The sequence below is a fragment of the Myotis davidii genome, unplaced genomic scaffold, assembly GCF_000327345.1.
Source record: "Myotis davidii unplaced genomic scaffold, ASM32734v1 scaffold616, whole genome shotgun sequence".
Taxonomy (NCBI): Eukaryota; Metazoa; Chordata; class Mammalia; order Chiroptera; family Vespertilionidae; genus Myotis; species Myotis davidii.
The window spans coordinates 1582750-1606631 of record NW_006291965.1 but is presented as its reverse complement, the minus strand read 5'-3'; the positions used below and the strand labels follow the sequence as shown (position 1 = coordinate 1606631).

Here is a 23882-nt window from a genome sequence, read left to right as displayed (position 1 = left end):
TGATCATTATCCATAAACACAGTCTTCTCCATAATAACAATCATTAGTGGGCTCCTATTGCTTATAGATAAAAGCCCAAATCCTTTAATGTGACGGACAGGACTCCCATATTCTGAACCCAACCTTCATTTGCAGCCTTATCTCCCTCCAGAACTCTTCATTTACTCTGATTCTGGTCTCATCAGATTATTTTCACGATCCTCCATCCAGGATTATTTAACTTCCCAGTAGCCATACTAATGTTTAGAGAGGAGTCTCTCTCCTACTCCTGATTTCATGGGGAAAGATTTTCCCTAAGCACATCCTTGGGCTTTCTATGCTCATTTACTCACTTGGCTCTTTGGTAAATGTGAGAATAAGTAGGCTTGCTTACTTCTCTCCCTTTTGGCATCTGCCTGCCTGTAGGAAGTCTGAGATCACTGGCTCCTCCAGGGGCTCTGCCCCAGAAGGTGTGTGGTGGGCTGGGGGTGGGAGGTAAAGGACTGTGAGAATCTACCTAATTCAGGGGAGTCACTAACCCTAAGACTTAAAACCATGTGTGCTAGCTTGTCCCCCAACTAAAAATGGTATTTTGAATTCCATCAAGTACCTCTTTTATTTCTCAGATTGTTCAGAACTTGGATAAGGAAGAGAGCTGCTATTTACTGTGGGCCCTCAGAATGCCAACTCAATCTTCCAAGTCCAGTTCAGAGGTTACTAATTCCTGAGGCCCTTCCTCACTCTCTCAGGCAGTATTAGTTATTCATTCTTGTGTAGTCCCACTGTTGTTGTGGTTGTTTACATCTTTTGGCAGTTATTTTATTCTGCCTTGTTTTAAAGAAAGTTTCATCCACTAAATTATAAACCCCTTGGGACAGAGACCCCCACCCCTCTTAGTCAATATTCTGGTTTTCATAGAGCTTCACTTAGAAGGTAGTTCAAATAAATACTTGTGAAATAAAATTAAAATCTGCAATGCCCAGGGTCTATACCTTGGTACTAACACAGCTGAAGGGATAGGAATAAATTGGTGCTTATAAAGGGACTGAGTGTCATATCTCAATACTATTGATGTAGCTACTGAAAGTGGAGATGACAGCCATTTAAGTGGCCCCATAGTGTCCTTTCACAGGTCTTCATTACTGGGCCTCACCTGTGGTCAGGGACCTAGAGAAGAACATGCTGAGTGACCTGGGTGGATGCTCACATTTCACTTGTCCATCTCGATTAAATCTGGAAAAGTCCAAATTTTTAGGGACTCGAAGAGGCCATTTCAGTTCAGCTGTCTTGTACTTTTAAATTGAAGCCTTGCTGTTTCTCGGAATTGGACACAGCTGGAGTCCCCTGTGCTGGCCATTGGGGAGAAATATGTAAGCAAAGGTTTACCTTCTTCTCTTGCAGGAAGGGGGTCCATGAAAACGATTACTTCCTCTAGTTGAAATGAATAGGGAACTACATGCATGACTGAAACGGAAACGTAAATTCTGTTTCCTCTGAGGTGATTGATATGTTTTAGCAGCTAAGATGCTGTCGTAGGCTAGGAGTGACCTTCATTCATCACCAAAGTTTTAAAAATAGCTGACTGCCATTATCATATATGAGACAAAGGAAGGGTACTGATGATTTGGGATCTAGTAATGGTATTCAGTACAATTTCTGAGCAACCGTTGGAAAAAGTGATACATTTTTATTTGATTATCTGGGCATCTTTTCCAAAAGATAACACAAATCCAATCTGATCGAGTCTTTACTGTGACTAAATCCTTAGTGAGAAATATAGGCGACGATGTCATGGGGAATCTTCTTTCCTCTGGTTGCAAGTTTCCATGTGGAGGGAGTTCCATTAGTGTGACACATCTAGTCTCTTACGGTTCCCCTACTCTCCACGAGTAGAACTGAGTAACCTGATCAGTGTGAATAATACCTATGTTTCTCAATTGGATGTAACTAATCTACTAAAATTCTCCACTGAGGAGGATTTAGCTTCTTTCTTTCCCCATGTTCTCGTGCCAGTTGGGACATTAGTAAAAGTATCTGTTGTAGACCCAAACTTTTCCTCTGGTTGACCCTTTGGAGTTGGAGGTGAGCAGGTGAACCCATTTGGCCCTCATGCTAACACATCATCTCTAATAACTTCATCCTTAAGATATTTTGATCTTTATCTGCCTGGCTCCTGTGTCCACTCTCAGTCATTTGAAACGTGCCCCATCCAAGAGTGAAGTACAACTTTTTGGGCTTCCTCAAGCTTCGACAACCATGAATTGCAATACTGTCATTTCTGTTTCTGGCTCCATTTTGCAGCAGCATCTAACAAACTTGAGCCTCCTATTCAAGTTTGTGAACAGGAATTTATTTTTTAGGTGCAAATATGGCTTTCTCTAAAAGATAAGTATTTTCTTGATGCCATAGCTCCTAAAGAAATGACAATTTCATTATGTAAAAAAGATAATTACAAATGGAGCCAAAGCAAGGTTGTTTATGAATTTCAGGGTTGCAGTGAATGACTGTATGTAGTGAAGTCCACTGGCCAATTGGCTAACGGCAGTTTCTCTCTCCCTTAGGGGAAGCAGCCCTGAGCACTTACTAGGCACTGGGCACTCAGCCAGGCAGGTTGCACATGCTTACTCAATCTGCTCAATAACCCTGTGATAGAGATATCATTATCCCCATTTTACTGTTAAATAAACTGAGGCATAGCGAGTAAGTTGCATGTCTGAACTAGGTTTCAAAGAGAGACCTATTGGGAAATGCAGAGTCCACACTCTGCACTCTACCAGGTTGTCTCTCACTAGGGTGACCATATGATTAATCATACAAAGGCCAGGACACTTGCAAGTGAACAGGTCATCATTAACTGCTACTTTGGATGACAGGTATAAACTGGAACTGGACAAACCAGTACATATGGTCACTATCTCTCTCATGTCTTAGGGTCTCAAACTCATTTCTGGCAGATTTTAAAAATAGATGCTGTCCTCAGATATTTAGCAAGGGGCCTGAGTTTGTTCACTGTTCTTTGTTGCATCTCCTCCTGATTAAAAAGGCCAAGACTCACAGATACCCTTCCCAGATTCCTGGCACCAGGTTTCCAGCTCCATCCAAAGCACAGCTGTTCATTATTAGACATATTCCTCTGAAACACAGACAGATGAAGCTCCAGGGAAGGATTAGTTCATTAAGCGAAGGAAAATAGCAGGAACAATACAGCAGCACCTGCATAAATCCCGGAGGGGGAAAGACCGATTTAAAGTTCCTCACATGTTCTAACATATCCATTATGGTTCTCTTTTCTCTCATAAATAAATGCCTCATTACATTCTACACTTAAGCACATCAAAACATGAAGAGGAATCAGGAGACAGTCATGGCCCAGGGGCAGGTAGTGGGTGCACCGGGCCCTTAGTCACGGGGGGGTGTTTAAACTCCTTATCCTGCTTTGTCATGTTTGTGTGAAACAGCCACTTGGCTATTTTCCTACTGCTGCCACCACGAATCATTTGACTGTAATAAGTGCTAGTGCCATCATTCTAAGAAGGGGGCTATCCTAACGTGCTATAGGAGAAAGTGGCACTCTAAGGACTGCCCTGAGAAGCCTGATCCAGATGTATTGCAAATTATCACAACAAGGGGTGTGAAGGAATGCCCATTTCAAGTTCTCAGCTCTTCTGATCGGTGTCTGCACCAGCACAGTGGCCCTCAAGTTCAGCAAGTATCAGAGTTAATTGGAGGAGCAGTTAAAACACAAACTGCTGGGCTCCATCTCTAGAGCTTCTGTGGGATTTGAGAATGTGTACTTCTGACAAGTTCCCAAGTGATGTTATTGCTCTGGTCCATGGACCACACTTTGGGAACGGCTGCCCTGGCATAAAGCCACAGGGAGAACAGACTCCCCCCTGTGCAAAGAAGTGAAATCCAAGATGTGCCCCCTCAGGTAAAGTAAGATGAAAGCCCATGGAGCAGGACTGGAACACCCATGTTATGTTTCCAATAGTCTATTCCCAAGTCTAACCAGGTGTGAGCAAACTTTTTCTGCAAAAGACCAGATAGTAAATATTTTCAGACTTACAGGCCAAATGGTCTCTATTGCAACCATCTCTATGCTCAACTCTGTCACTGTAGCTCAGAAGCAGCATAGATGGTACATGAATGACATGGCTGTGCGCCAATAAAGCTTTATTTACAAAGACAGATGGCTCACTGGATTTGGCCCGCGAGCCATAGTTTGCCAACCTTTGGGTCTAACTAATGTGATAAAAATGACTCGCATAAGGCAACACCTGTTAGTTTGCCCAGCCCGAGCATGCCTATGATCAAGTTGGAAACCTGACTGTGTAAACCAAGCGTTGACACCTGTTCTACTTGTATGTGATTGATGCAATATGTCCTTATCAGAACATATGCGCTCTTCTTGCAATTCAACCCCTAGAGCCAACTACTTCAAAAGGACTCTCTTAACCACTTCATCCCATTTAATACATTCTCTACTTGCTACTATGCCTAAAGGAAAAGAATATCTTTTCTGTGTAGCCAGATCATTTTCAGAGTTATTAATTACTTTATATTTTGTTTTCCAGTGCTCTTTCTATCTCCTCATTTCAAAAAGGGCGCACCAGGCTGTCTTTTCTCCTGGGAGGCTTGCATTGCTGACCTGAAGAGAAGCTTCCTCAATAACTTTTGTTAAAAACCTAAGCCACTGATGTCTGGAAGGGGAAGAAGAGAAAGGCAAGTATGTTGATGGGGAGAAAGGGAGAAAATTATCCAACCCTGGAACTGGGAGAAGGGACTAACGACATCCCTAATGGTCAGTTCCTGGGTCCCTTCTTATTTGACCTGTCGGCGGCATTTGGCCATTTCTTTCTCTCCTTCTTGCTCAGTCCATATGGCCCCACAGGCCTCCTGAGGTTCTTCAAACACGTTGCCCACGTTTCCACCTCAGCACCTTTAACTGCTGTCCCCTCATCTAGAAATGGTCTAGATGTGTTCTTCCCAAATTACCCCATAGCTTGCTCTCTCACTGCCTCCAAGTCTTTCCTGAAAAGACATCCCCTTTTCAGTGAGGTCTTCCCACCACTCCCTTTCAATTGCAACTCCTTCCCCGCACTGCCTTCTCTGCAATACCTCTCTCTCTAGCACTTATCACTACTGAATACACTATATATTTTGTTTATTTTCTGTCTTCTCTACCCAAATGTAACTCCATAAGGATGTGATTAGCAAAGGCACCTGGTCTGAGGGGGACTGTTGTGAAGTGAACCTTGGGGTGTCAGGCCTGAGGCTGCTGCACCCTAAGCACTGGTGACACCAGCTGTAGAAGAATCCCACTGGCTTTTTTCAGGGAGGGAGCACCAGGGCCCTCTGCCCCAGCGGCCAAGCAGGTTTGGCTGTCACTATATCAGCGGTAACCTTGGCTGAAGGAAGTTAAGAGGCCCTTTCCCAATTTTCCAGAAATATTGTAAACATGAGAGGGGCAGGGTTAGAGAGAAGAAGGAGTCTGAAGGTGGCAGGAGAGAAAGGAAGGGGGAGAGAGTGAGAAGTGAGAGGAAAGGAAGAAAAGAGGGAGAGAGACCAGGAGGGTGGAGAGAGAGATAGATCTAATAAAGATTAAGATTGAATTTACCAAAACTAGATAAAAGGAGGCTTAGACTTGGGTTTATCTGAATTAAGAATTTACTATGTGGCATTTCCTAAATGCTGAAATTTACGAACAATAATGTATACTCTCTACAATGATTCTTATTTCTTGAATAATAAAACCAAATAAATTAAGAGAATGAAACAAATCCTGCTCATGCATGCCAAGAAAGCAGAACCTACAAGTGCATATACCAGGGCAGTGAGTTTTGGATTTCCCCCCCCCCCAACCCCTACTCCTGAGGCAGGCACACCACATTTAATTGCTGCCTCCTCCGGGATCTCCCCCAGATTTCACAGGAAGTTGTGATGTGCACCTAAGTCACTGCCTGTGGATGGAAGCCATGCTGCTAATGAGGAGGGCTCAGCTCAGATCTGTTTGACTCCTCAACCCTCACCCCTTGTTTAGCAAAGGTGCACCTGTTTTTTCCTCCCCTGCCTCATTCCAGCAGGAACTGTCCACAGAACCCCGCATGGACACAGAGACGCCAAGGCTCATTAGCCACCAAGAACCGTTGACTCTTTGGCCTGAGATTTGGGACATCGGTGTTAGCCTGCGGGGTGGTGGCAGGTGGAACTCCACGCAGCTTTTGAAATCTGGCCTCGCAGAACAGGGACTGCCTGCTCAGTGAGGGGAATAGCTGCTTATTCATTTCACAAATGGATGCCAAAAAAGAAAAAAAAAACCCACATCAGCTGTCACTAATTTGGTCAATAATAGTGCATAACATCTTTATTATCACTTTTCTTGGGGGTTAATGATCTTTAGCTAATGGTTCAAGGTTAAAAGATTTTTATTCTGTTAGAATGTCTGACAACTCTATTAGTGGCATTTTGGGAACAATATTCCTAGTCATTGTGCAAGCCCGTATGAATTATACTTCGCTCTTACATCCATTAGTTTCAATGGCTTGAAATACTCCAAATAATTTTTTTTGAAGGGATGGGGAAAATATTTTCATTTCTAAGAAGGAGTTTTGAAGGGTCCTCTGATTAAATTCTCTGGCCTCATCCATTTCAAGCAAATTAAAATCTCAGCCCACTTTTTTTTTATAAGACCCTTAGAGAATAAGATACCTTACCTTCTCTAAATATATCCCTGATTATGGCAGAAAAGTACTCAGTCAGCACAAGTTTTCTCATTAGCTTTGTTTGTCTAACTTTCTGAAGTTAGCTATGCATTTCTACGAAATGGGTTGATCCTAATCTAGACTGAAAAGCAGCCACAGACAATTATCACTTTAAAGAATGAGGGCAAAATCGATAGGTATTTCTTTCTCTGCATAAATGGAAATAATGAAGCCATGCTAGCCTTGGCAGCTACAGAAAATATATTCTCAGTCTCTCTAAATTCATAAGGCGGAAATGATTTAGCAACAAGTGCAGTTTCTCAGAGTGAATGCTTTCATGCAGATGAAGTTAGAAGCATGGGCGGTGATCTTTCCTGGACATGTCCCTACCCATTTATCCTCCCTGAGTCTTTCTATGTGTTATTGCTTTATTCTTTGTCCTTCCTTTATGGCTTTTAATACATAAGCTTATTTAATGTAGTTTTATGTCGGCTGGAAACCAGAGCTAGAAATCAGGCCAGAAAAACAAGTGTTGATGTTTACTCTAAAAATTTATTGAGCACCTACCTGCATGTGCCAGGCACTGTGCTCGGTTTACAGGATGACAAACATGAGTGAGACCCGGACTCTGCTCACAAGGGGCTCACAATCTACAGGTGATGAGGGCCAGGGCAGGCAGGTAGACAGATAACCACTCTACCAAAAAGAGCCAGTGCTACAACAGAGGTTTACAGAGAGTGCTATGGGAGTATGGAGGATGTGGTGAATAACTGAGCCTAAAAGATCATTGTGTGTGTGTGTGTGTGAGTGTGTGTGATTTCATAGAAGAGAAGATTCTGAACTGAGACTTGAAGTGTAAGTTTTGCCATTAGGTAGAGTAAGGGAGACATTGGAATTATGTCAAGATAGGACAAAACATATCTGACAGGTTATGTCATTTAAAGGAGACTGCAAGTAGCTCAGAATGGGTGGGACATAGGTCCACATGCATTATGGAAGGGGAAGCCAGAAAAACAAGAAATAATAAAGATATGGATGGTCTTTTGATAGTGAAACAGGAAGAGGTTGGGTCCAAACAAGAAGGTTTATATTATCATGAAAGGAACCTGTTAGATCCAACCAGCAGAGTAAACTTTGCTGACTTTGGGACCATATGCCAGTCAAACATTTGCAACTCAAATCTATTTTGATGTGAAAGGAGATCTCAGCATTCTACCCTGTTGTGGAAGAATCAGAGACCTTATAAAAATCATGGACATTTCCCGTTACACTCATTTGTTTACAGAAACTGTCTCAGTCCCCGAGCAAGTACTTCTAATGTAGAAGAGGCTCTTTCCTCAAAAAGAGAAGCTCCTAGCTTGAATTGGAAAATGAGTCAGATAAACAAGACGGGCAAACACTAAGAAATAGGTTCCACTCAAATTTGTTCCACTCTCTCAACATTATTCTTTTGACTTCATTGTTGTTTCGATTGACAAAGTGACTTTTCATTAACAAGCGTGACAAACTTTTCAGCGACACAGCCAACTGTGTCCAGCCAAGACGAAGAGAGAACAGATGCCTAAACTGTGCTGGCTTCTTCACACAACCTATTATTTAGAGGAAAATTCTTTACACGGAGCACATTCAGTTGAGAACATCCAAAAAATGGCAAGTCACCACATTAACTGATTATGAATTTGGTGTTTGTATTGTGGATGGCCTTTTACGCGATTTGTGTCTGTCAGCAGTAGAAAGTCTGCATGACTGGGCCGAACAGGTTAGAGCAACCCCAGAAGGCAATGCTATGTTCCCGATATATATGTAACCTTCTCAGAGGAAATTTAACTTCCTTGTCAAGTCATGTGATTTGAACCCACAGCTTTCAGTCTTTGAGAATATAAATCCGCTGCTTCCTACTTTCAGGACTTCCTAAATGAAGTTCTGCTGTGACCATTAACGTGCAGAGTTGTTATTTATCTCATGGAACAGTTATGGGCTCAATGATGGAAAATTTCATGTCATGGTTACCCCAATGTGTTGGATGATGGTGCAATGATCAAAAAAGATGCCAGTGATGACAATTGAACGTCCCTTTGCCTTCCCAGCCTCCTTCATATATTCTCAGGCATAGGATGACAAAGGGAAGTCCACGAGTCACATGAAGAGAGACTGTAGCCATGGGCACACGATCAGGAGCTCCTCTGTTTGCCTCCACCCCCACCCCCATGCCATCACCCTGTTCTACCGCCCGCTCGTGCTGTGTCCGCGAGTTCCTCCACCATCTTGATGCTGGGCAATGTCCTCTGCCCAGAGTTCTGCCAATGATTAATTTCACCTAAACTGATGCTCAAAACGTGTCTGGCATAGTTTGTGTTCAAATAGTTACTGAGTAAAATAAGAACCTCTAAGTCCTCCAAGGTAACAGAATTTTAGGGGAGTGTCTTTTTGAGTGAAAAAATGCTTTCTTATGTAGGGTGAAAAGAGCAAGGGTGTTAGAATCACGTCAGTCTAAGAAGATAATTCCTGCCTGAATGTTTTTGTATGAAAAGAGACAGTATATGTAAGAATGCCAAGCATTGTGCCTGGATCATACGAGGACCTCAGTAAATGCTCATTCCTGCCTCCCTATCTTACATGGTATTTTAAGATGATAAATAAAAACAAGGAACTAACTCTGATGTGGTTGGATGTCTTAGAAAAGAAGAAGATAAACAGCAGTCACAAGGAAGAATACTATTATGAATTTCTAAAGGAAATGCATGATTCTATGGTTATTTTTCTTGGTTGGGGTTTAAGAGGAAATTCATGTTGTCCATTGATTATACTTACCAATTTGGTCTAATTGGCAACTACCCCAAAATGAATAAAACAAGCGGGTCTCAAGAGAGAAAAACGGCAGGCATCCTGTCCAAAAATAAAATCTTTGAAATTTCTACAACCCAACAGTTGGATACACTTTTATTAAAGCAGACCGATCACCCAATTTATATGAATTTATACATGTGATGGCAATGAAAGATGCACATTCAGAATTACGCAAAGCATCAAATAGCCCTCCTGTACCATCTAGAGATTGTCCCATCACTCCTTCACCTAAACAGGTCCTTAAAATCAACGTTCTCTTTGCTGAGGGGGTTTCCTTCCATTCTTCTGTTTCAGCCTAGCTGATTGCTGTGGTGATTCTAGGGTCAAGTGAGTTAAGTCATGTTAAGTACCTGCAACAATGCTTAACATTTAGTAACTTCCTCAAGAAATGTTAGTTGTTGCAACACTAATTATAATGAACCTTTCAATGCTGTGTTTTCTAAGACAGAACAAGAACTGAATTCCCCCCTTCCTACTTTAAAAAAACATCTTTCTGATTTCTGGAGATATGTATCCTCTTCTCAGGTGATTAGCTACTTTTGACCTAAAAGGAATACTTTTTTTCAGAGGCTGATGTACTTAATTTCTTTTTAAAGAGGAATTGAAACCAAGATCAACGTGTCACTCAATATGTGTAATATTATTGACTGAAGAGATGCCCACATTTCCTTCTCTTCTCTTTCTCTCATTGGTCAAGAAAATGACCAGTTAGATAGATAAATAGATATAATATGTATTGATTATATCTATATCATATACATCTCTATCATCTTTCTTTTATCTATCACCTATCTATTATCTATCTATCTATCTATCATCTATTAGCTTCAAAAAAGTCATCAAAACTCTTTCATTATAATAGGTTTCCTACCAATTTGGCTATTCTACCCCTTACTGGGAGATAAATTTAATGGTAAATCATCTCTCTGCAGTTGTTAACTTACTGAACAAGCTAGCTTTGGGTTAGATGACTCCGGCAGTGTCTCATTTCAAAGGGAGGCCTCCGCTCTGACCTTCTTTGATTTTTCCCCAGAAACAACATGCTTGGAGGACCCCAGGCCCTCAAGTGAGGTCTTCTGGCCCTAGCTTCCAGGATCCAGCCAGACTTGCAGAGCAGCCTCAACCTGTGGCAGCTGTTGGCAGTCAGTGGTTGGGCAGCGGGTAGCTGATTGGTCAGAGGCATAATAGGGTCTCACCCCACTTTTCACAGAATTTGATAAATCCTCACTGCCCATAACCTGTCAGAGCTGCCTTTTCATAAGAATGTACTCACTGGGGAAAGCGTAAAGCAATATTCCTCGAAGCACAAACTATAAAGGCTGGTTCCTCTGGATTCTCAATAATTTGCAAAATAACAAGCTAAGAATAACTACTGCGTATTTTCCAGAAAGGTACTAATTTGCATGTTCCTGGGAACATAAATTCGGCTTGGGAGGACAGGCCTCCCCGGGCCGCTATACCACTGTGTACAGAAATTAGACCTCTTGCTAAGTACTATGAGCAAAGCCTCAAATAGACATCAATACAAACCCTACTGGAAACGTAGCATGAGCATTTGTTCATGGAACCACACTCAAAAATTAACTTAGCTACCTTTTCTGTGCAGAGTGAATAGCACTGTTATGCTTTCAGTTTATTTCTTTGTACCCCCCATACCAAATCCTAATGAACAAAAGTTAAAATGACATTTTAGTGAAGGTCAACTGGATTTGTTGCATGGTTAAAAATGGAAAGTCTGAATATCAGGTATCCATTGAGTATGACACCAAATATCTTGATATTTCCTTAATTATCCTTCAGGACATAGTGGAAAAATGTTCTCAGGGGGAAAAATGAGGGAATAAAGGACTAAGGATTTTGCATCACATGAGCCTGATGCCCTAAGATCCTGCTTTTGTTCCTTGCTCAGGTGCACAGAAAACCTTTTTCTGATTTGAGTTTCTCTGGCGCTAAATTAAATGAAATAAGAAAAATACCCCCCAAACCAAGGTAGTGACCATGCTGAGCAAAGAGCTGCAGACCACAAATGGGAATTCTGAGTTCACATAAAAGCTGTGCCACCTAATTCACTATATACGTTTAAGCAGGACACTGACCTTTTCTAAGTGGGTTTTCCCATCTGGAAAATGAAGGCAATAAATAGATAAATATATGTAATGTATCTATATCTTTATCCAAAGCTATATCTATACCTATATCCATACCTATATCTATACCTATATCCATATCCATACCTATATCTAACCTATATCATCTATATAGGTATACCTATATCATCTATATCTATATTATACACATATGTCTATATGTATAATGTATGCATAATGTCCAATCTATCATATTATTCTGTAATTTACCTTCATATCACCTTATTAAGAAGATTTGATTAAAGATAAACAGTGGCCCTAACTGGTTTGGCTCAGTGGATAGAGTGTTGGCCTGCGGACTGAAAGGTCCCAGGTTCGATTCCAGTCAAGGGCATGTACTGTGGTTGCGGGCACATCCCCAGTAGGAGGTGTGTAGGAGGCAGCTGATTGATGTTTCTCTCTCATCGATGTTTCTAACTCTCTATCCCTCTCACTTCCTCTCTGTAAAAATATCAATAAAATATATTTTTAAAAAAAGAATAAAAAAGGTAAACAGTGAAAATACATAACTTCTCCATATGATTCTAATGGTCATATTCCTAAAAAATTAACCCTAGTTCACATGTAGCTGAAATTTTGCTTAAGACAGGATAAATAATTTAATAAAAATTAAAAAAAGAATTAGCCTGCATGCTGTTCATTAAATTTCTGGATGTTGAATGTTTTCAGCTACATCACTTGCCATCATTGCCAGCATTACATCTGTCAAAATCTTTCTTAAAATACCTTGGCCTTGTACCCTTATGAATATTCCTCCAGATATGTTCTCTGTCTGAATTCCTATTGCACTTTGTATCACTGAAGGGCATTTAACACTTGCTGCTTTATAATGCAGCTCTTTGCACACCGAGAGGCGAGAGAGCGCAGTGGCTGAGGCATGTACGCAGGCAGACTTCTTGGGTCTGCCACTTATTAGCAGTCTGACCTTGGGACTATTCCTTGATCTCTTTGAGCTTCAGTGAACTTTTGGATCAATGGGAGTAACAATAATGCTACTCACTTCATAGGGTTATTATAAGAAATAAATCAATTTTGTTTTTGTAAAGGGTTTAGAATACCACTTAGTAAACACTAGTTATTAATGTATTTGTAAAACTCGAAGTTCTTCAAGTGTACAGCTAGGTCTTATTTATCTTGCATCCCATAAAGTGCTTTGTATATTATAAGCACACAAGCAAAGACTGGTAGAGTAAGACAAGTAGTACTATGAAGCGGAAATAGAAGAGAGAGAGAAATCGCTATTTATTTTAAATGAAAGGTATTTGGAGTTCTCATTTTTGCCACATTTTGAAAAGCTGAAGAACTTATGACATGTGTTTTGGCTCCATACGAAGCATCTTAAAAGTATAGAGGAATAAAGAATATAGTGGGAGCCACTGTTTCCCCAGGGAGCATGACAGACAACCTTTAGCATGCAACAGCTATTGAATGAGCTGTTGAGTGAGCTGGGTTCTATCACAGAGAGGAGGGCCCAGAGAGAAAGGAGTTGGACTTCGGGGTGCCCAGGAGCATGATGAAGGAAAAAATAAATAATCTAACTCTAATAGGTTGTACTCACAGTACAGATACAAAAGTAGGAAAGTTTCAGTAGCCCCATTACAGAGTACTAGAGTATCTGGTTATGGCTAAGGATTGGGGATAGACTTAGGCTATTTTGCCATTCACCAACTCTTAATAGAAAAGATAATTTTGCTTTCAGTTCAGCTATTATCAAATGTAAGCATAAAACCTATTGCCTTGGTCTCATAATTTTTATACACATCCTTTAGATAGGATTTTAGAATATTATTCTTTATGTTTCCTTAACTAGCCCATCCCCCTAGATTTTCTGACTTAATTCTTTCCATTTGTCTTAGGAGTGGAAGGTTGTCAGTGGAGGGTTACTGTAAACATTATTGCAATGAACATGCATAGAATAAATTCCTAGAAGTAAAATTATAGGCCCAAATGATATGTACATTTAAAATTTAATAGGGTTACCAAACTGTCTTTCAAATAGGTCGTCGATATTTACACACACACCAGTACACATTTCCATCTACTACACTTACTGACACGAGATATTTTACTAGTAAAACTTTGTGTTTTGAGTGAACAAGGGAAATCAAAGCTGTGTTGGCTCCTTATCCACAGCTCAGGAATGACATAGTATATGCACTCAAGGGAAGAAGGCACTAAACTGCATTACATGGATAGTCATACTACTTCCAAAGGCTTTCTTTCTTCCTCCCCCCCTCTCTGCCTTCTTCATTCCTTTCCTTCTTTCCATCTTTCTTCCCTCTCTTTTCCCTTCTCTTCTCTCTTCCCCTCCTCTCTATCCCTCTCTTTCTCTTATAAAATATGTATTTGCTCACGTAAAAAACAACATTGAAAGTGTCAATTCTCATTTTACCTTTCCCATCTCAAGTCTCACTCCCTAGAAGCTGCAACTAATAATTGTTCACCTGTGTCCTTTCAGATGTTTTATAAGTATACATGTATATCTGTATATACACATATACATATATACACATAGATATGTATATACATATATAATTTTAAAAAGATAAATGTTATAGTAAGCACAGATGTGTGTTGTACAGCTGGTTTTTAACTTTAGAAAAGAAAAAAATTTACCCTTGGATTTCTTTCCATATGAACCCAAACAGAGTTGCTGCATTACTCACAATAGCTTCAGAGTATTTCACTGTATATCTACATATAATTTAATGAGTCACATATTGGCGAATCTTTGGGTTAATTCCACTTTTATTACTCTAAACATTATTGCAATGAATATGCATAGAATAAATTCCCAGAAGTAAAATTATAGGCCCAAAGGATGTGTACATTTAAAATTCAATAGGGTTACCAAACTGTCTTTCAAATAGGTCGTCCATATTTACACACACACCAGTACACATTTCCATCTACTACACTTACTGACACGAGATATTTTACTAGTAAAACTTTGTGTTTTGCTAATCGGATACATTAAAAATCATTTCATTTCTCTTAATTTTCATTTATTTAATTTTGAACGAGGCTGGGCACTTGCATTTTCTTCCCTGTGCTCTTTCTGTTGGTATATTTTGCCCATTTTCTTATAGGATTTTTCCTTTGAATTGTATGTGCTGTTTGATTATTGTGGAAACTAGCTCCTTTTCAGGGTAGCAAATATCTCCTCTGCTTTGTCATTTGTTTACTGAATTTGTTTATAGTGTTTTCTAATGGGGTTCCTAAATTTTGAGTCCATTTTCTACAGAAGCTGGTGTGAATAAAAAAATCCCAATAGTTCTGAGTTTGCTGTTATGAAAGGATGAAGGGAAATGCGCCAGGTAAGGCAGACACAAAGCGATGAAACTGCTCTACATAGAGAGTACCCAGAGAGGAAAGTGAGGTTTATTTTCGAAGCCCCTGCCTCTGGTTTCTTTAAATCTATAAGGCAACAGATCCCTTAGACAGAGGGAAACCCCAACTGTCTTAAAACTCTGCCGTTTTTTTTAAGGCTCTGCCTTTTGAGTTTCACTGGATAACATGAACTAAAATAAAAGGAAACCTAATCAATAGTGTCACGTGTACCTCAGCCTCTAAAACAGGTGACCACTCACCATTTATGGGAGAAGCTCTACTAATTCATCTTAATAACTGTCGGCATCAGCGAATACTCTCAATTGTATATGTTCTGGCATTCAGGAGGTTTTTAAGAGCCCTTCAGCTGCATCTTTCCAAATTATTAATTACCATTTAGGGGTTATTAACATGTAGAAATGTCAAATTGGATAATTGGTATATAAAAAGGCTTTAAACTCCCCACAAGCTCACCTGCTTATCAGGTCTCATTAAATGTTCCTCAACAAAGTAGGAAGATGGGCTGTTCTTATTCCCTAAGATAGGTCTCTTGTCCTTTTCCCTAACAGGCCAAAGCTCAGTTGTTGTTTTTTAAATATATTTTTTATTGATTTTTTACAGAAAGGAAGGGAGAGGGATAGAGAGTTAGAAACATTGATGGGAGAGAAACATCAATCAGCTACCTCCTGCACACCTCCTACTCGGGATGTGCCCGCAACCAAGGTACATGCCCTTGACCGGAATTGAACCTGGGACCTTTCAGTCCGCAGGCCGACGCTCTATCCACTGAGCCAAACCGGTTAGGGCTAAAGCTCAGTTTTAAGATGGAGTTGAAAAGCTAGCCAATCTCTATTCTACTGTCATATGTAGGTCACATTTTTCCAGGATTTATTTTTGAAACATTAATATTAATAGTACAGTGTCATAGAAACATAGAATCTATTCTATTTATTTTTAATATCTCGGGATTTTAAATGTTACCAAATAACATGCAGCAAAATACATGGTTAAGGATTCATTAGGCAACGTACATGCATTATGCATAGCCTGGCACATGCAAGTACTCTGAGGCTAACGGGATCCGTTCAAGTTAGTGAATTTAAAAAAACTCACAGAGGAAGAGTGGAAGAGCAAGATATGAAGCATACAGTATAGGAGCTATTTTTGGACCAGACTTCCCAGTGATATTGGAACATATAGGTGTGTCTTACTTATGAATGGCAGGTACATTTTATCTCGTGCCAACTCCAGCTACTTCTTAATAATCATCTGGCATGCTATACTGAAAAGGGGTGGCAAAACTGCTAGTTGTACCCCAAGACCAATTCTTTCCTTCTTTTGCAGTGATGAAATATTTAGCTGGCTATGAGTTTACCCAGAATAAAGACTACATTTTAGAATTCCTTTTTAGTTAGGTATGAACATGTGACCACATATTGGCACATAGGATGTAAGCCAAAATGGTGTGTATGGCTTTCTTATTGTGCCTTTTAAAGGACGAGTTATGATTTTCCCTTGTTTGTTTTTCCTGATTCCTTCTGGCCAGAATGTAGAGGCAATGGTGAGCTCCCATCGATCCATGAAAACAGAGATGGGCAGAGCGAAAGAAAGAAGGAATCTGAATTCTCAACACTGTGAGGTTATCATATCAAATCTGCACTCATGTTCAGAATAACATATGCATGAGAAAGAAACTCCCATCTCATTTAGGCATCCATTGTGTTGAGTCTTTATTACAGCAGCAGAACCTCTGTTCTAGTGAATGAAATGGTTCAGAGCTAGATGAAGGCTCAGTGGAAAGAGGACCATGCTAGGTTTGCAATGTTGACCATGGGCAAGGGCCCCAAGGGCCTCATAACAACTCTCCCTGTGTGGATATCCAACTTACTCCAAGATGGAAAACTTTCCAAAGAAACTTCCATGTAGCTCATACCTTATATCTTCCCTTTGCCATCTGCCTCCCTCTCTGTGCTACTGTTGACCACTTCAGGCTTGGCCTTTCTGTATTTGATATAAATACAAAGAAATGAGACTGACTTAATCATAAGAATAAAGACAAGTAATATGTATATACTTGTGATATATCATTTATTTATATATAAGTGATTACAATCCTTCAAAATAGTCTCCTGGCTGCTCTATGTTATTTCATCGATGCTGCTCTTGCTAAAACATTAAAAAAAATTTTTTTTGAAACTGTAAATTCACACATTTCTTATAATAATATGACTGGGTCAAATCACTTAAATTTCTTTCATGCCAACCCAGCATCTCTTTATTGAGCGCTTATTATGTGCATTAATATTAGTTTTGGCGTCAGAGAGGTTGGTAAATCTATTAAGGATGTCAATGATACTCCTTAGATAATCTATGTCAAATTTCCAGGGTAAGTTGACTTCATAATTTAACAAAAGGAAAATACTCAGACATAAAAGGTGTCTACTGCAGTCCCGGGAAATGAGAAACACATATCAGAAATGAAAGATTATTAATTTTTAAAAAGCATTGCTTTGTGGTGTTTTATCTCATAAATTTATTCATTCAGTCAAGATTTATATTACTGCCTTGCTCCCTTATTTCCAAAATAATTCTCAGTTTTGTATAGATAAAAACAACTAGAGTTCTCTTTGTATTCAATTTTGGACTCTTTATTCTACTAGAATTTTGATTTATTAAAATATCCCTTGGGCAATGAATTCTAGGGAGTAGGCTCTCTAGGGGATAAAGTAACCACATTTCCGGGCCTCTGCCTATGCCCCCAAATCAGCTAATAATGGGGAACTGTAGGATTTCTCTGAGCAGCAAGCCCTCAACAATGGGGAGCTCCACTGCTGAGCACATTTCTGGAGTTACCGAGACTGGAATGTGTAAAGCAGTGGTGCTAAGCACAGGTGCTGCTGAGTTGGAAATTCTGATTTACTTCATGAGTCAGTTCTGCCTGTTAAGCAGGTTGGTGTTTCTCTCCAAATGAAAAAGAGCTCCTTAGAGCCACAATGCAGAAAGGTCAACTCAAGTCCACTGACAGTTTTGAATACACTGAGAGCTCTAACATAGACTGATTTTGGTTCTCACCCAGAAGAGTGCAGATTCAGAACAACGAAGCTAGACATAAGGCAGAACTACCCAACAGCAAGTGACATGAGGACCTGAAGGAAATATCCTAGGCTGGCACCCAGCCTGTGCTTCACAGGTGGTTAATGCTTTGAATCTCACCAGTGGCTCACTACTGCTGCTGCTTCTGCAAGTCTTTTACCTTGAAAAGGTGTGGCCCGCTGAGTCAGCTACTAGAAATATTTGGGAAAAACAAACAAAGAGAAAACTCAAGGAAACAAACATAGTCAGAGCAGTGTTTCCTACGGCATATGATTGGCATTTGGGCCAGGTGATTCTTCATGTGAAACTGCCCTGTGTGTGGTAGAATATTGACATTCCTGCCTCCTCTCCAGTGCCATTCAGGAGCACCTGAAATTGTGTCAATCCCAAATCCCCCTGATATTTTTAAATGTCTCCTAGAGGAGGCAATGTCAACCTGGTGGAGGATGACTACAGCCATGTTTAAGAATTATCACCAAAAAATGGTAAGGGAGCTAGGGTATAAATGGTGCAGTCATGAGTACTTCTTCCTAATTATGGAGATTTCACTGAAATGAAATGCTTTAAATTAGTTGTGTCAGATCACAGAGATGAATTTAGTATTTTCTTTTATTATTATTTTGACTCCTCACCTAAGAATATATTTATAGATTTTTTATTTAGAGAAAGAGGAAGGAACTGAGAGAGGGAGAGATTGATTGGTTGCCTCCTATATGTGTCCAAACTGGGGATCAAACCTTCAACCTAGGTTTGAAGGTTTGACCAGGAATTGGACCTGCAAACTTTCAGTGAATGGAATGATGCACCAACAAACTGAGCCACACTGGTCAGGGCATGAGCATCTTAAAATAAAATCTCATATAACCGATTATACTTCACCACTGTTGACTCACTCCGTTCATTAGAATGTTTATGGGGCTTGTCTATCATACAAGCCAGTGGAATGGGGAAATATTTGTTCCCATAATAAGGCTTAACATCTCAGGAATGATAGTTTATACTGCTGAGAGACAATATTATTATCATTATTTTTGTTAGTTTGTGTGAGTAAATACACAGTCATAAATGAATAGGTGTTTTGGTTTAGGGACTGAACAATAAAACATGCTTTCCAGCAAACTCTAAATAGCAATATCCTCAAATATCAAATTTAATTATGCTTTGTGAGTTCTGCAATCATTTCTGCTACTTGTTTACTTAGCAATGCCAAGCCCATTTTAATCTGCTGCTTTAGAGAAAAGCACTCTTGGTGGCTTCCTCAAATGTCAGTTGTTACAAAGGGGCAAAGGAAGAGCAGAACATCAAATTCTCTTTCAAGAAAATCCTGACAGTAGCAAAAGCACTGGTTAAGGAAATTTAAACCTACCAGATACTCTTGTCAATTAATGTCACAAAATAGGTATACCTGTAACTACTCTATCTATGATGCCTTGGACTATGAATTTAGTCTGACGCAGAATCCACTTTATAGTAGGGAGATGACAAAGTCAGAAAATTCTAGTCTTACAAGGAAATATCCTACAACCAAAGTTGATGTTCACAATATAATTAGACAGGTAATCCAAATAAAAATTTGCATTCTGCCAAACCTAAAATAAAATTCAAATACAAAGGAGTAACACTTTAATCAAACTTAGCCCAAAGAGAACTAGATTCCTGTCATCTTTCCCCATTTTATTCACCTTTTTGAATAAAGTGGTAAATTACAAGAAAAAAAGCTGATATTGGACCAAATCTAAGCTTTTAAGATATATTCTTGGCCAATTCACCGTTAGCACAAGATCTGACACCTCCAAGTAGAGACTCAACAAACCTAAGTGACATTCGTTATGATTACTCCAACACACGGGGATAGCTTGAATCTCTAAAGAAAGATTAAATTTTCTCATTATTCTCTATTTGCTCAGGCAGGAGGAATAACACAGTTTAGAATATATTTTCAATAATGCAGAAAAAACAAAGGAGGTTTCTGGTTATTGCTGCAATGACTGAGAATGTAAATCAATCACACCTCAATAAGTAATGTTAGCAGAGGTTGGATGATATGTTCCAGAATATAATTGTGAGCCTCATTTTCCCCTTTGGACTCAAGGATGCATGGCTTCTTAACAATCAGCCAGTTTCCACATGTAGTAGAGATATCCTGATGAACACCCTAGACTCTGATGGGCTTTGAATGAAAGGGCTTGGGCCTCAGATTGGCACTGATGGCAGTCAGGCCATATATACATGGGACATGGCTTCCTGCCGGGGGACCACAGTGCCCCGAAGTCAGAAAGGCACCCAATCTTTCTGAAGCGCCACATGACAGATCCTTCACTTGCTGACTCATTTAATCACAACATTGTGAGGGAATATTGTCCCTGGTTCACAGTTGCAGAAACAAAAATCTAAGAGAAATACGGTAATTTATCTAAGGTCACAGCCATGATGATCTGAATTTCCAGGTCTCCCTGTCACTGTCAGCTTATTGTCACTGGTGATAAACAAAGGTCTCCTCTTTTCCCAAATGTTATATTCTTCCCTCTTAACTCTTGAAAGAAAGTCAAAATTTCTGGGGATTTTTCTAATCTTCCTTTTAAAGAATTGCTGGGCAATATTTAAATGGCTTTTGGCCTGCTAAGAGTAAGTAGAACTAGGACTTGAAAAGATTATTGTCAAATTTTCTGGATACATTTTAGAATTAAATAATAAAATTTTAATTTTTGAAAGAATTGTTAAAGAGTCCTTGGATAATGTTTGCCATTATGTTGTCACTGAGTTAAGGAAATACTTCTAAAATCTACCCTACATTTTGCCAATACAAGTTAAAAAATGTTTTGGTACTATAATATTTATGATAATGAAATATAATGAAATTATATGAATGTCTGGATTTCCTTCAAAATTATTTTGAGATGAAAGAAAACCTTTATTATTTTGAATTTGTGCACCAGGCCTCTATTATATATATAAAAGTAAATACTTAGGGGCAGGTTTTCTGAGGGCAGGCAGAATTGGATTGATATAATTAGAGCTACTATGCAAATGATTATCATGCCCTCGCACACTCTTGTCCTCACGGTGGGGTGTGGGGCCTGAGGCTGCTCCCCCTCCCCAGCAGGGCTTGATGGGGGACCTGAGGCTGAGCCCCCTGCCTGGCAGGGCTTGACGGGGGTAGGGCCAGCTGGGTCTGAGTCTCGTGCGATTTTGAGGCGCATGCAGGTGGGTGGGGCACCCCAGACTCTGACAGGAGGGAGATTTTCATATACATTTTACTAATTTTCTTTCATCTCTGACACTTCTATTATAGAGAAAGGGCAAATAGCAATATTAATATATTTCCTCTAATTAATTCCCTTTTAATGTGCACAAATTTTGTGCACCAGGCCACATATATTTACACATCCACATAGGTGGATGTAGAAATGTGCTAAGTTGATTCAACTTGTGTGACTATGTGAACATCAATAAAATTAGTAGGAGGTATTGTTTATTATGGACTTTTGCTTATTTTAGTTCAGTGATGGCAAACCTTTTGAGCTTGGTGTGTCAGCATTTTGAAAAACCTTAACTTAACTCTGGTGCCATGTCACATATAGTAATTTTTTGACATTTGCAACCATAGTAAAACAAAGATTTATATTTTTAATATTTATTTTATATATTTAAATGCCATTTAACAAAGAAAAATCAACGAAAAAAATGAGTTCATAGGTTCGCCATCACTGTTTTAGTTCAAGCTTAGTATATGTGATGTTTGGCAATACTAACTAAAGCAATGGTTCTCAACCTTCTGGCCCTTTAAATACAGTTCCTCAAGTTGAGACCTAACCATAAAGTTATTTTTGTTGCTACTTCATAACTGTAATGTTGCTACTGTTATGAATCATAATGTAAATATTTGATATGCAGGATGGTCTTAGGCAACCCCTGTGAAAGGGTCATTCGACCGCCAAAGGGGTTGCGACCCACAGGTTGAGAACCGCTGAACTAAAGGTTTGGGTCACTTTTGATAATTCACTTAACCACCTCTCTGTGCCTCAGTCTGGTCTTTTAGATGAATGATTATATTCTCATGACTGTCAGCCACAGCATTGCTTTCATCCATAGACACTTAGGATAGTACTCCTTGGATATATGTGTATAGAGTACATATAGTTCCTCTCTTCCTCTTTTGTACTTGCCTGACAAAATCCCAGCGTGTGCTCAACCCAACCCTAGCTTATTCTACTACTCAAACTGAACGTGGGTGGAGAGAAAACACACAACCCTGATGATTCATGGCACTTTAAACTCTTGGTCACAAATATCAGGTGGGTCTACAAACCCACCTGATCTTCCCACCAGAAAATGCTCCATCCTGCCCACACCTGCACCCAGATACTCTGCCTTCACTTGTGCTACACAGGATAAAATTGTCCCTGTTCTACCCAAGGCCGCATTTTCATGTGTGCACTGAATCTCACCCCTTCCCTCCTTCTTAGAGACCTCATTCCAATTCCCCTGAGAATTATCCTCAACTCCCTTTCTTTTCTGTAAAGACATACTCATTAGACTCTAACCTGGTACCATTATTTTAAGAATACGATGGTATCTGTATGGATGACCATGCAGCATCCTTGATGTGTCTATTCCTTACCCCAAATGCTCAATTCATTAGCAAGTCCTCTTGAGCTCTACCTTCAAAATATATCCTAGGACCAAAATGATTCCACTTACACAAGGTACCTAGAATAGGCACATTCATGAAGACAGAAAGTAGAACAGTGGTTACCAGGTCTGGGGGGAGGAGGGCATGGGGAGATAGTGTTTAATGGGTGCAGAGTTTCAGTTTGGGGATGACGAAAAAGTTCTGGGGATAGAGAGCCATGATTTTTTGCACAATAATGAAATGTACTTAATGCCACTGAACTTACACTTAAAATAGTTGAAATGGTAAATTTTACGTCATGCAAAATTTGTTACATGAAAAAAAAGATCAGTTAAGAAAAAAATATTTGACTATAACCACTTTTTGCCACCTCTATTGCTGCCATCCTAATTCAAACCACTGCCATCTCTCTTCTCCAGTATTGCAGTTGCTTCCTTTAAACCATAAGGGAGCTCCTGTAACTTACCAGATCAAAGTTCTGTTAGAATAAATTCCAACTCCTTACACAGGTCTTCTTGCTCTTCACTGAACACCTGGGGCCTTTGTCCCCGCTTTAATTCTCCCCAGAATGCTCTTTCCACAGCCAGCTCCCTGATTTCAGGCCTCTGCTTACACATCACCTCCTCATAGAGGCCATTCCTGACCACCTAATCTACACTATCCTCCCAACACACATGCACACACGCACACACATGTGCACACATGTCCACATGCACATATATTTCTGCTTTATTTTTTCTTAATAGTGCTTTTTATTACCAGGCATCATATATTTACTTGTTTACTTATTTACTTATTTCTCTGTTTGCCCCTCTTGACTTAAGCTCAATGAGTTGTCTACTACTATTATTCTAGACCTTCACCATGACTGGTATAAAATAAGAGTTCAAGAAATACTTGTTTACTAAACGCATGATTGGAATGGTTTGAGGAGTGGAGGGAGGGGAGAGATGAGATCATAGAGGCCAGCATAGTATACATATGGAAGACACTGTGCTTGTAACATGCTGCTGGGAGCCGGTCCATCCTTGCTGTTTCAAGGGACCTGGCATATATGGCATACTGTTCTTAATATGCTTGCTCACTTTCTTGGCACTATGTGTTTTAACCAAGGTCACCTCTCCGAGAAAGGTTGTTTCCCCAGGTAGAGAT

The 23882-nt window shown here is 39.8% G+C and overlaps 1 protein-coding gene across 9 annotated transcripts in view; it reads right to left on the bottom strand.

Moving 5' to 3' along the window:
* The window catches only part of TRPM3 (transient receptor potential cation channel subfamily M member 3), a 457422-nt gene that overhangs the window by 177168 nt on the left and 256372 nt on the right, over positions 1-23882 (bottom strand). For 5 of the 9 annotated variants that reach the window (XM_015565000.1, XM_015565007.1, XM_015565006.1 and 2 more), the window contains one exon: positions 9492-9566. The exons of the other annotated variants lie outside the window; for them this stretch is intronic. In XM_015565000.1, the coding sequence (XP_015420486.1) occupies positions 9492-9566 (75 nt within the window). The remainder of the gene's footprint in view (positions 1-9491; positions 9567-23882) is intronic. 9 annotated transcript variants of the gene reach the window in all.